The following is a 13,968-nucleotide window of genomic DNA, read 5'->3' on the forward strand; positions in this document are numbered from 1 at the left end:
TCTTCCTTCTTCTCCTCCTCCTCCTTCTCCTTTTTCCTCCTCCTTCTTCTCCTTCTCCTCCTCTTCCTTCTTCTCCTCGTCCTCCTCCTCTTCCTCCTCCTCCTCCTCCTTCTCCTCCTCCACCTCCTCCTTCTCCTCCTTCTCCTCCTCGTCCTCCTACTACTACTTCTCCTCTTCCTCCTACTTCTCCTCCTCCTCCTCCTTCTCCTCTTCCTCCTACTCCTCCTCTCCTCCTCCTCCTACTCTTCCTTCTCCTCCTACTCTTCCTTCTCCTCCTACTCTTCCTTCTCCTCTTCCTCCTCCTCCTCCTTCTTTCTTCCTTTTTCTTCTTCTTCCTTCCTTTCTTCTTTCTTCTCCTTTCTTCCTCTTCTTCTTCTTCCTCTTCTTCTTCCTCCTCTTCCTTTCCCTCTTCTTCGTTTCTTTCTTCTTTCTTTCTTCTTCTTCTTTCTTCTTAAAGAGTCTCACTCTATTGCCCAGGCTGGAGTGCAGTGGTACAATCTTGGCTCATTTCAATCTCCATCTCCCGGGTTCAAGTGATTCTCCTACCTCAGCCTTCTGAGTAGCTAGGACTACAGGCGTGCACCACCACGCCCAGCTAATTTTTGTATTTTTAATAGAGATGGGGTTTCACCATGTTGGTTGGCCAGGCTGGGACTTGAACTCCTGACCTCAAGTGATCTGCCCGCCTTGGCCTCCCAAAGTGCTGGGATTACAGGTGTGAGCTGTTGCGCCTGGCCAGAAGCTTACATCTTAATGGAGAGAGATGGATGATGAACACATAAGCACATGCTATCATGCTAGTTAGAGATTAGTGCTGTGAGGAGAAAAATGAGGCCGGACAGTGTGGGGGGCGCACTGCTTAAGTGTGGAGATGTACACAAAGGGAGAGGAAAGGAGGATAGCTGTCCCATCACAGGGATGAGTGTTCCCAGCAGAACGAGCAGCGAGTGCAAAGCCCCAGCAGGGAACTCGCGTGGGGTGTGACTGGGGAGTGCAGCTGCCTCTCACCCTTTACCTCCTGCCTGGGTCACTGACACAGCTTCGTGTATCCCACCCCCGACAAGATTTAAAGATAGAAGCATTTAGTGCCTTTTCTTGTCTCTCAAATATGTAGCCCGGTCCCCTGTAGTATCCCAGCTATTTGGGGGGAAGCCTCCCTGTGAGGGCAGGGTAAGCCCACAGTTTTAGATCAGAGGGCCCTGCATCTGCTTCCCTTAGGAGGTTTGTTAGCTGGGCAGGGTGTGTTTATAATTGGGAACAGTCACGCCAGGAAGCTGTGCTTGTGACCTGTAGGGGAATCTTTAGGCTTCTCCCAAAAGGGGAAGAGCAGCATGATGCCAGATGGGCCTGCTCTCCCTGAATGCTCTAGACAGCTGTTCAGCCAGTTGAGGAACCACAGGGGCTATTTCTTCAGCATGGGAACAGAGAAGTTATTCCTTGTCACCTTTGAGGGCACTGCTCAGCTAACTACTTCTCAGGAGCTGAGGACGCTCACTTCTGGTTCTAAAGAACTTTGACGTTGAGTTCTGTTTGTTTGTTATAGGAATAAGACTTTTTAAGAAGTTGGGCTATATTTACTCTGTTTCAGGAATATCACCACTAAAAACATGAGTTATACTCATGAAAAAACAATTAGCGTATGCTCCATGCCCTAACCTAGCATTCTCCATAGAGGAGACGGTGCAAGCGAGCCATGGGTAATTTGAAGAAAAAGAAAACATTTCATGTTAACGTAATTTTTATAGTTGGATGAAGAAGGCATTTACTGTGTTGTATGAGATAAAAGTCAACAAAAATGAGGGGCAGAGGTGCGTGAGCCTTGTGTTTTCTCATTGCCGGCATGGTTCCCACCAGTGTGGTGGCCGTGAGGGACTGGCAGGCTCCTGGCAGCAGGAACCTGAGCCGGTTTGTGGCTATGCTTGTGTGCGTCCTCATAACCCCAGGCCTGCCTCTAGTGCTGTCTCCTTTCCTCTTCCTCCAGCATTTCCTGGACTTTTTCACCTGAGGGTCCTGCAGTAATGGCAGGTGGTCTGCCCGGAACCATGCCCTGACCTGCTTCTGTCCCCATGTCATTTGAAGGCAGTAACAGCTACCAGTTACTCAGACTTAAGGCTTTATCCCTGAATTTTGCCTCGCCCTCGACTTCCTCATGGGGTTCTTACGGGTCTGAGCCTCTGGATGGTCCTCAGATCCCTGCTGTGGATGAAGGGACTGGGCTGCTTGCTGCAGGTCAGCTGACCTCCCTCACATGGTCAACCATCCGCTCTGACGAGGGGATCATATGCAGAAGCTTCTCAGCACCCGGCCAAGTTCTAGCTGATGGTCTGTCTGAAACTGCTCGTTCCCTCTCCACAGGCCGACTGTCTGTCTGCACTGCACTACCAGTCGCCTCTTGCGTGGCCCGTTGCACAAACCTCTCTACTTACTGTTCGGCCCGCTTCCTGTTTCTTTGCCATTTCCAGACCGTCTTCCACTTTGCCACGAGAGCTATCTTTGTAAAACAGCTCACAATATCCCTTTCCCAGAAAGCTCTCATTGTTCCCCAGTGCCTCCAGGATAAAAAATCTAAACTACTTAACTGGCACTGAGTCCTTTTATTTCACATTGTCTGACCATTGCTCTTCCCAGACCGGCCCCCTTCTTTAGGAGCCCCCTCAGTGGCACCCTGTGCTCTGGGACAGGAACTTCTTGTATTTAAATTATTTTTTTTAAGAGATGGGGTCTTGCTATGTTGCCCAGACTGGACTCAAACTCCTGGGTTACAGCTGTCCTTCTGCCTCAGCCTCCTGAGTAGCTGGGATTAGGCATGCCTCCATACCTGGCATACAGGACTTGCCAAACCACCATCTTGCTCTCATTCCCTCTCACTGTTCTCTCTCCCTCCTTTTTTCCCCCCACAGTTATAATTGTGTGAGACACCCTCTTGTCCTCTCTCTTTGGTGAAATCCCCCTCATCCTCGGAGCTCGGGGTCTGTATGGTCTCTTCCTCTTGGCTACAGTTTCACCTTTTACTGTTTGCTCCCTCCTGTGTGCCCTTGTAGCACCATGCACCGTGTACCATTGATGACACTGGGCAGTATTTGCCTGTCTCTTGCCCAGTGATTCTGAGCTACCAAAGGCGAGTACTGAGCTGTATTATTCAAGTGAGAAACCTCAGGGCCCATGTTGTGCTTAGAATACAGCTGGCCTCATCAAATGTTCGTGGTGTAAATGTTTAGGTCTCTGTGATGTCTTGAGGCCCTTCTAATGGGAAGGTGTTTTCTAAACTTTTTGGCAGGGCTCCGGCCTCTCTGAATGATACAAGTTTGCTCCATGATCCTTGTCTGGGTACATTCGGTGGACCAGTGTTCCCGTGGCTTGTGTTGGGAGGCTATGATGGTAAGTAAGAGAAGCCTTGACTTTTCCTATTGGGTAAAGTCATCTCGGTCTTGTCATTAGCTGTAATTATGCAGATTTCATAAATTGGGCAGTTTTGTTAGTTAATTTCCTGCCTCTTGAATCCCAAATATAGTATCTCATTTGGCTTTGGGTTTGGGTTTCATTTTGGATTTAAAAGAAGTGGATTATGTTAGCCATTTGTAGATCACACATGCCTTTGAGAAGCTGTTGAAGGGTAAGTACCTTTCCCAAGAATAATGCAATTGCCAGCTTCAAGGAGGTCATGGGCCCTTGAAGCTCATTTATAGACCCCTGAGGGCATGGACCTCAGGTAAGAACCCCTGTGAAGGAGAAAAGTTAAAATGTGAGGTATGTGGAAAAAGAAACAAAGTTGATGGATTTTTTTTTTCTTCTAAGCCAGTCTCAGTTGGTTATTTGGATGGACACTTACAGTGTGAAGAGCAGCTGGTTTGCTCTTTTCTGGTTCATGTAGCACTTTAGAACCAATTGTACTTGATAAAATGAGGTGATTGGCATCAATAGCTAGACTGTCGATGGAAAAAAAAAAATGAGGTGATGATTCATGTGACACCTTTGGCATCTTAAGCCAAGTTACAGGCTCAACAGGTTTTTCCCAGCCAATGAAGAACCCAAACAGGTTTTCTTCTCCTCGTGGTAGGGGAGAAGTTGCAATCTGTATCTAAAATTTACTCTGCATCCTAGAGGAAAATACCATTTCTAATTGGTGGAAAAGGGATGGTGTCAGCAACTGGCTAGCCATAGGGGAAACAATTGACTTTGATCTCTACCTCGTTCATTTCACCAAAATAAATTCCAGATGGATAAAAGATTGAAATGTAAGAAGTGAAACTGTTAAAGAACTGAAAGAAAATACAGGAGGCCTTTTAAAAAACAATTTTTGAATGGAAAAGACATTTCTAAGCAAGACACAAAACTCAGAAACCCCAAAAGGAAAGACTGATGAATTTCAGTACATGAAAATTTTTAATTCATCTGTGGAGAACAAACATACAGTTAAAAAAATGAAAACTGTCTGGGAGTGACTCACGCCTGTAATCCCAGCACTTTGGGAGGCATACGCAGGCAGATTGTTTGAGCTAGGAGTTTGAGAACAGCCTGAGCAACATGGCAAAACCCCATCTCTGTAAAATACAAAAATTAGCTGGGCATGGTGGTACATAGTTGTAGTCCCAGCTATTCGGGAGGCTGAGATAGGAGGATCACTTGAGCCTAGGAGGTTGAGGCTGCAGTGAGCTGAGATTGTACCACTGCCTTCCAGCATGGGTGACAGAGTAAGACCTTACCTCAAAAAAAAAAAAAAACTGGACAAAGATATTAATATGCATACCAGTCAGCATTTCCTTAATAAATGAAGAGCTTGTCCCAGCCTGTCCAAAATTATGAAACCTGTCTCTACTAAAAATTCAAAAAAGTTAGCCAGGCATGATGTCCCAGCTACTTGGAAGGCTGAGGCAGGAGAATCGCTTGAATCTGGGAGGCAGACTTTGCAGTGAGCTGAGATCATGCCATTGTACTCCAGCCTAGGCGACAAGAGTGGGACTCTGTCTCAAAGAAAAAAAAAACTCTTGAAAAAAACGATCAGTAACCCAAAACAAAAGTGGGTGAGGCCATATGAAAGTTAACAAAAGAAAAAATACAAATACAAATGGATTTTATTTTCAGAAGCAGAGTCTTGCTCTGTTGCCCAGGCTGGAGTGCAGTGGCGTGATCTTGGCTTACTACAACCTCTGCCTCCCAGGTTCAAGCAATTCTCCCGCCTCCACCTCTTAAGTAGCTGAGATCACAGGCATGCACCACTAGGCCCAGCTAATTTTTGTATTTTTAGTAGAGATGGAGTTTTCCTTTCGCTCAGACTAATCTTGAACTGACTTAAGGTGATCCACCCACCTTGGCCTCCCAAAGTTCTGGGATCACGGGTGAGCCAGTAAATATTTTTTTTTTTTTTTTTTTTTGGATGGAGTGCAGTGGTGCCATCTTGGCTCAGTACAGCTTCTGCCCCTAGGTTGGAGTAATTCTCCTGCCTCAGCCTCCCTAGTAGCTGGGATTACAGGTGTGTGCCACCACACCATACCCAGCTAATTTTATATTTTTAGTAGAGACAGGGTTTCGCCATGTTGTTCAGGCTTGTCTTAAACTCCTGACCTCAGATGATCCACCCACCTCTGCCTCCCAAGGTGCTGGGATTACAGGCGTGAGTCATCACACTCGGCCATAAATATTTTGACTAAAGTAATGAAAAGTTTAGCTAGACATTGTGGCACACACCTGTGGTTCCAGCTACTTGGGAGGCTGAGGCAGGAGGGTTGCTTGAGCCTGGAAAGTCAAGGCTTCAGTGAACCATGATTGTGCCACTGCATTCCAGCCAGGGCAGCAGAGTGAGACCCTGTCTCTAAAAAAAAAAGGTGGGGAGAAAGGGAATGAAAAATAGTTCAGCTTCTTTGGAAGGCAGTTTGGGAGAGTTTATCAAAATTAGAAATGTATATAGTTTTTGATTAGTGATTACGCTTTAAGAATTGATTCTAGCCAGGTGCAGTGGCACATGCCTGTAATCCCAGCAAGCTTTGGGAGGTCAAGGCAGGAGGATCGCTTGAGCCCAGTAGTTCATGTCCAGCCTGGGCAACATGACAAAATCCCATCTCTACATAAAATACAAAAATTAGCCTGCAACGGTGGTGCATGCCTGTAGTCCCAGCTACTGGGAGGCTGAGGCAGGAGGTCCAGGCTGCGATGAGCTGTGATCACACCACTGCACTTCAGCCTGGGCAACAGAACAAGACACTGTCCCCCGTCTCCCTCTCACCCCCAAAAAAGAAAAAAGAATTGATTCTACAAGTATGTGTTTTACACATTAAAATATTCATAGGCTATTTGTAGTAACTTTGTAACAGAAAAAATGCGAAACTACTCATCAATTGGAGGGATTGGCCAAAGTATACTAGAAAATATTCGTAGGAAAAGAATAAGGAAACTCTACAGAGCAGTCTCCAAGATATAAAATTTTTAAATGTAATGTGCAGAATAAATAGTATTTTACTGTTTGTGTGTTTAAGAGGGAAAGGGGAAGAATCTGTGTGTTTGAGTGTGTGTGTGTGTGTGTGTGTGTGTGTGTGTGTGTGTGTGTGGAATGCCTCTGGAAAGACTTGCAGATGGTCACAGTAGGGGGAGGAGAACTAAGACAATGACATAGAGATTGGAGGAGGAGAAGAGACAATTTTCAATCAACACCTTTCTGTTCTGTTTGAAATTGTTAACATGCCTGTATTGGATCCTTTAAAAAAAAAATTACTCTTCCTGAATGGAAAACATGCCTGCTTCAGATAAAGAATCCTTTTTATTCATTAACTGAACTACATAAAAACTATTTAAGCAAACTCTTGTTTAATTCTTAAATACAGAGATATAGTCCATAGCTCCAGTGAGAAATCAGTCAGCTATGTGTGTTGTGATTTTTCCTCTGGGATGTGCCTAATTTTCTGCATGCTTGTAATCTCCTTTTTGATGTCACATTTTTTTTTCCGTAGATCAAAACTACAATAACGCCACTGCCCTTGTGATTACCTTCCCTGTGAGTAATTACTATAATGATACAGAGAAGCTCCAGAGGGCCCAGGCCTGGGAAAAAGAGTGAGTCACGCATGGGTGTGAGCAGACTGTCCTTGCATTGTGGGAACCTAGATGCTTACAGCAAGCACTTAAGCTTCATTTTCTAAATTAACCAGTGGCAGATCTGAGTTATGTAATTTTATTCACTTGGTACTAATGATGCGAAGAAGAAACTGTAAACACATTTACCTTTGAGCAGATGCTTTAAACAGCTCTCCCTGCACGGGAATGCAAAAGTGTGCCAAAAAAAGGATTCACTCTTGCCTCGGCTGGGGTGCAGTGGCTCAGTCTCAGCTCACTGCAGCCTTAACCTCTTAGGCTCAAGTGATCCTCCCACCTGTCAGCCTCCCAAGTAGGTGAGACTACAGGTGCATGCCATCACAACCAGCTAATTTTTGTTTTCTTTTTGTAGAAATGGTTTTGCCATGTTGCCCAGGCTGGTCTCGACCTCCTGACCTCAGGTGATCCACCTGCCTCAGCCTCCCAAAGTGCTAGGATTACAGGCGTGAGCCACTACCCAGCCGCCTGCATTGTTTTCTAACAGCAAAATATAGGAGCATGCTGAATGTACTTAGTAATGAATACAGTAGAGTATTATGCAGTCATAAAAGACAGTGACATGAATGGTTCAAGATGTATATTTACATAAATATGTATTGTTTATGCTGTCCATGCTTAGAAAAAAAAGCAAATGACCTGAGAAATTGACTGTTTGTGACTTCTACAGAATGGGAAGAGACGACTTAGGAGGCCAGGTTGTGCTTTATACCCTTCAGTACTCTTTAAAAATAGTTTTACCGATGCATGACACATGTATCATACAATTCACCCACTTAAAGTATGTTCAGCCTGGGCATGGTGGCTCACACTTGTAATCTCAGCACTTTGGGAGGCCCAGATGGAAGGATCACCTGAGGCTGGGAGTTTAAGACCAGCCCAAAGCATGTCTCTAAAAAAAAAGAAGAGAAAAAGAAAACTTGGGGAAAAATAATGTGCAATTCAATAGCTTTAGTATATTTGCATATATGTGCAGCCATCACCACAGTCAATTTTAGGAATATTTTCTTTTTTTTTTTTTTTTTTTTTTTTTGAGATGGAGTTTCGCTCGTTACCCAGGCTGGAGTGCAATGGCGCGATCTCGGCTCACCGCAACCTCCACCTCCTGGGTTCAAGCAATTCTCCTGCCTCAGCCTCCTGAGTAGCTGGGATTACAGGCATGTGCCACCATGCCCAGCTAATTTTTGTATTTTTAGTAGGGACGGGGTTTCACCATGTTGATCAGGATGGTCTCGATCTCTCGACCTCGTGATCCACCTGCCGCAGCCTCCCAAAGTGCTGGGATTACAGGCTTGAGCCACCGCACCCGGCGAAATATTTTCCTTACTCCACAATAGTACCCTTTAACTAACACCCTCCATCTTTTCATCCTCCTATCCACAGCCCTAGGCAACCACTAATAAAGTCTCTGTCTCTGGAGATTTTCCTATTCTGGACTTTTATGTGCATAGAATAATATGTGGACTTTTTTGTCTGGCTTTTATTGAACATCATGTTCTCAAGGTTCAAACATGTGGCATGTATCTCATTTTTTCATTCTGTTGTATGGATATACCACATTGTGTGCATCTATCAGTTGATGCACATTTGGGCTGTTTCCATTTTGGCTATTATGAATAATGAATGCTGCTGTGAACACGAGTACAAGCTCTTGTGTGGATGTGAGTTTTCATTTCTTTTGGGTACATACCTAGGAGTATAATTGCTGAGTCACAGGGTAAGTCCACCTTGAATAGTCTGAAGAACTGCCAGACCATTTTCCAAAGTGGCTGTAGCACTTTACATCACCACCCGCAGTGCATGAAACTTCCAGTTTCTTTGTATCCTTGCCAACACTTTTTATTATCTGACTTTGTGATTCTAGCTATCTCCATCTCATGTCGTTTTGATTTAATAAATGGAATGCATTTCTTTTTCTTTTCTTTTTTTTTTTTTTTTTTTGACACAGAGTCTTGCTCTGTCACTCAGGCTGGAGTGCAGTGGCACAATCTCAGCTCACTGCAACCTCTGCCTCCTAGGTTCAAGTGATTCTCATGGCTCCGCCTCCCAAATAGCTGGGATTACAGGCATCTGCCACCATGCCCAGCTATTTTTTTTTTATTTTTAGTAGAGTTGGGGTTTCACCATATCAGCCAGGCTGATCTCAAACTCCTGGCCTCAGATCTGCCCACCTCAGCCTCGCAAAGTGCTAGAATTACAGGCGTACCACCGCACCGAGCCCTAAACTTGCTTTAAGTAGTAGAAAATTCAGCATATATGGAACCTTAGCTGTAATCTGAGAGTGTCTTACCTTCTACTCCAATGTAGAAGATCCTAATGCAATGGCTGGGCATGGTGCCTGTAATCCCGGTAATTAGGGAGGTGGAGGCAGGAGGTGTGCCTTGAGGCCAGGAGTTTGACACCGGCCTGCACAACATGGCAAAGACCCCATCGCTACAAAAAAAATTTTTTTTGAATGAGCCAGGGCCGGGTGCAGTGGCTTAGTGGCTCACGCCTGTAATCACTTTGGAAAGCTGAGGTGGGCGGATCACTTGAGGTCAGGAGTTTGAGACCAGCCTGGCCAACATGGTGAAACCTTGTCTTTACTAAAAATAAAAAAATTAGCCAGTGTGGTGGCACATGCCTATAGTCACAGCTACTCAGGAGGCTGAGGTAGGAGAATCTCTCAAACCCAGGAGGTGGAGGTTGCCATGAGCCAAGATGGCACCATCCAGCCTGGGTGACAGGGCAAGACTCCATCTCAAAAAAAGAAAAACAGAAAACGTGGCCTTTGTGTCATGGAAGTTGGGAAGAACTTTCTTACTTAGTTGTCACTAAGTTTTAATTGAAAATATAACATTCTGCTTACCTTTTAGGTTTATTAATTTTGTGAAAAACTACAAGAATTCCAATCTGACCATTTCCTTCAGTGCTGAACGAAGTATTGAAGATGAACTAAATCGTGAAAGTAACAGTGATATCTTCACCGTTGTAATTAGCTATGCCATCATGTTTCTATATATTTCCCTAGCCTTGGGGCACATCAAAAGCTGTCAAAGGCTTCTGGTAAGCTGAGGGGTGGCGGTGTGTTTTAGAGGTTAACAGCAGTGCACAGTGTAATGTCTTATTTTTGCCTCTTCATTCTTAATCCATTATGTTCAAAACTGTCTTAAATCCTCCATATTTTTTGTAACATTTCTGTTTCCTGCATCTGTTTTCTTCAGTTCCAACTTACTGGCTTATCTTAAAGTTTATTTCACATAATCCAGTATTATTTGTCCAGTCTATCACCTAAGAATGCAAATTCATCACGTGTTGCCCAGGAAGACCTAGAAATGTTTACAAATCCTCTCTGAAACACAGAGTTGTACCTTTAACTCTAGGTTTGATACAGCCCTGTAAAGTAAAAAGGAGGACCTTTTAGTAATAAATGGAACAGACAGCCATGTAATTAACTGGGTGTGTCTTTGTCACCCCTCTCAGGTTGATTCGAAGGTCTCACTAGGCATTGCGGGCATCCTGATCGTGCTGAGCTCGGTGGCTTGCTCCTTGGGCGTCTTCAGCTACATTGGGTTGCCTTTGACCCTCATTGTGATTGAAGTCATCCCATTCCTGGTACTGGCTGTTGGAGTGGACAACATCTTCATTTTGGTGCAGGCCTACCAGGTATACTTCCATCTTCTCACAGAGCTTAGCTCTCCAAGTTTCAGGGTCTGTGGATGGCTTTTGGGCCCACATTTATGAGTGTGGACTGTGAGGGCATTTTCCTTCCTTTCCCTGTGTGGCTCACTGGTCTTCTTGACTTACTCTGGACATCTTAGGACCAAGAATTTCACCCCTCTTTTTGGTTGATGAAACAGTAGATATAAAGTAAGAATTTTGTTTTAAATTGTATCTTTAAATAGTGTCCTTTAATAGTATCTTTTCATTTTAAATAATATGTGTACAAGAAGGGCTAACATACTTGTGGAAAATATTTTGGGTACGACTGCTATTAAAATGATTTTCAGCATAGTATAGAATGTTAGGTTCTTTTTGCACAAAGGTGCCACTAAAAAGGCAAAAGGTTAACACATGTCCTGCAGCTGTAGAAGGTGGCCTCAGTCATCCTGTAGACCCTACCTGAGCGGAGAGTCAGTGCATGTGAGAGTGATGTTCAGTGGTCCATCACCTTAGTTTCTCACTGGGTACCTAGCTCTGTGGTGCAGAAATACTCTGAGTGAATTCACATAAGAACATTGGAGTCCCCCACCAAAGTTTAGATGCTTAGAAGACACTGCTAATTGTCTACTAATCATTTTTCTTTACCCTTGAGTTAAGGCAGCAAGAAGTGGCATTGTTATTGAGAAATTTTAATGTTGCATAATTGTCTTTTTTTTAAAGAGAGATGAACGGCTTCAAGGGGAAACGCTGGATCAGCAGCTGGGCAGGGTCCTAGGAGAAGTGGCTCCCAGTATGCTCCTGTCATCCTTTTCTGAGACTGTAGCATTTTTCTTAGGTAATTATGCTTTCAATCCTACCAGCCCTGTAGTTCACTGAGCCTGGAGAAAGAAGGAGCTGGGTATCTGAACATGCCCCTTTGTTTTGTCTCCTTTTTTTTTTTTTTACCCCTGAGATGGAGTCTCACTCTGTCACCCAGGCTGGAGGGCAGTGATGGGATCTTGGCTCACTGCAACCTCCACCTCAAGTGATTCTCCTGCCTTTGCCTCCCAAGTAACTGGGATTAAAGGCACACACCACTATGCCTAGCTCATTTTTTGTGTTTTTAGTAGAGATGGAGTTTCACCAGTTTGTCCATGCTGGTCTCAAACTCCTGACCTCAGGTGATTTACCTGCCTCAACCTCCTAAAGTACTGTGATTACTGTGAGCCACCAGACCCGGCCTGTGTTGTCTCCTTTTTTAAGCTTTGTTCTGCACTGGGAAAGTATCACTGAATGGACCACAGAAAAACTGGCAGCAGTATCTTGGGTATCATTTTGCAAGTGGCTTCCTTCTCATTTAATTGTCAGGACAGCGTTGATGTTGGGGTTCAGGGTGAGAGAGACCTAGAGTTTGTCTTGCCACTTTCCCCTTTTGGTAGTCACTGGGAATGTTGATAATTGAAAATGGCATCCTTGAGTAGCCACCGAATTCTTCTCAACATGACACTCTAAGCAGCAGCTCCCAAATCCACAGGCACTGGCTTGCAGGATGTTTGCCATGATTTGTAAAGGCAGTCTTTCTCTTCTGTGCACGCAACTCATTGAGGAAGCAGCCTTGTTAATGAGCAGAGGTTCTTGACTCACCTCATTACAAGGTGCTAGAATAAGCTGGAACAAAGTCAGCACTTCTGTGTTTCTTTCACATACAGTAATCACCACATAGACTCACCAGCAGGACTGCCTGCCCCATCTCTGAAGTGTAGCAAGAGCAAAGTGACTCTGTTCATTGTAAAGGAGGCTGGACTAGAATCACTTAGTCCAGAGAAATCATCCACGGGTCAGAAAGTACAGTGCCTACTTGGCTCCCAGGTCAGCTTAATCGGGGCGATTGTAAGGTCATCATTGGTGGTAGTTTTTCAACACAGATACACTGCTAGCTTGTCATTCTTCATTTCTGCAAAACCATGTGCTTTTGAAACCTGTAGCCCTGTAGTTCCTTTTGACAAACACAGGTGCCAAAAAAGAAACTTTCTTTTTTTTACTTCTATTATAAGAAAACCAGTGCAGGTGTGATGATAGTAGCAGCAGAGATGATGCCTCAAAGTTGGAGTGACCTTGGTGGGACAATAGAGGTGGGTAGGGATTGTGGCACCCCAATTGCACGTGTCCCATCTAAAAAGGCCATTAAGTGTGGCCAACCCCGTGCTACAAGGTTTGTTGTGTTGGGCTTTTTTTTTTTCCCCCCAAGCAAAGCTATCTGAATCTAGATCTTTGTGTATAATGGCATTGCTGATATTGGCAACTTAAAAAAAAAAAAGTTTTTTAATCCTAAGATGGGTTGATATAGTGTGGGCTAAACAAGAACCACCTGATTCATAGGCTGCCAGTTTGCAGTTTCCAAGTCTTACCCTCATGCCTTTGATCCTCACTCGATTGTGAGTTACCTCTTACCGTAACTAAACTGGGAGGCTAATATTGCTGATGTCATAGATGGAAAATACTGTCTTTCTTACAGTGAAACATAGGAGGTACTGTAAGAAATGGCCTCTATTCGTGGTTCTCAAATTTTAACGTGCATGAATTTCCCTGTGAACCTGAGTATAGTAGAATTGGGGTTGAATTCCTATCATACTTCCTTAAGTAGGATGGGGCTCCCCAGATGGTCTGCTGCTGAGTGCATTTTCAAAAGCACCGGCTTATCGCCTCCTGTCCCAGTTCTGTAATACTGCCTGGCAGCAGCATGCCTTCTCCTGGATTTGGCCTGTGCTAGCTCCTTGTATCTATACATGAACATGAACATAAGACTTGCAGAGAGCCCCCTGCTATAAACAGAAGTGACACAGAGCCCCTCTCTCCCTCACAGGAGCACTGTCCATGATGCCAGCTGTACACACATTCTCTCTGTTTGCGGGATTGGCAGTCTTCATTGACTTTCTTCTGCAGATTACCTGTTTCGTGAGTCTCTTGGGATTAGACATTAAACGTCAAGAGGTAAATTGGTGCCAGGATTATAGACTATTTAATTTGAGCTTAGAATCTAGAAGCAGCAGCAGAGGGTATAACCTTTATTCCCCTGTGTCTCCTCAGAAAAATCGGCTAGACATCTTTTGCTGCATCAAAGGTGTTGAAGATGGAACAAGTGTCCAGGCCTCAGAGAGCTGTTTGTTTCGCTTCTTCAAAAACTCCTATGCTCCACTTCTGCTAAAGGACTGGATGAGACCAATTGTGGTATGCCGTTTTCTGGGGTTTTTCTCTTTCCTCTCACCA

The 13,968-nt window shown here is 44.5% G+C and overlaps 1 protein-coding gene across 1 annotated transcript in view; it reads left to right on the forward strand.

The window, feature by feature from the left end:
- Positions 1 to 13,968, forward strand: part of NPC1 (NPC intracellular cholesterol transporter 1) — a 57,055-nt gene that overhangs the window by 31,299 nt on the left and 11,788 nt on the right. Inside the window, exons 9-18 of the mRNA XM_074384230.1 lie at positions 1,370 to 1,500; positions 2,080 to 2,495; positions 3,042 to 3,143; positions 3,255 to 3,378; positions 6,942 to 7,044; positions 9,936 to 10,125; positions 10,543 to 10,725; positions 11,443 to 11,557; positions 13,565 to 13,692; positions 13,789 to 13,929. Of these exons, the coding sequence (XP_074240331.1) occupies positions 1,370 to 1,500; positions 2,080 to 2,495; positions 3,042 to 3,143; positions 3,255 to 3,378; positions 6,942 to 7,044; positions 9,936 to 10,125; positions 10,543 to 10,725; positions 11,443 to 11,557; positions 13,565 to 13,692; positions 13,789 to 13,929 (1,633 nt within the window). The remainder of the gene's footprint in view (positions 1 to 1,369; positions 1,501 to 2,079; positions 2,496 to 3,041; positions 3,144 to 3,254; positions 3,379 to 6,941; positions 7,045 to 9,935; positions 10,126 to 10,542; positions 10,726 to 11,442; positions 11,558 to 13,564; positions 13,693 to 13,788; positions 13,930 to 13,968) is intronic.

This window comes from Saimiri boliviensis, chromosome 13 (genome assembly GCF_048565385.1).
Source record: "Saimiri boliviensis isolate mSaiBol1 chromosome 13, mSaiBol1.pri, whole genome shotgun sequence".
NCBI classification, from domain to species: Eukaryota; Metazoa; Chordata; class Mammalia; order Primates; family Cebidae; genus Saimiri; species Saimiri boliviensis.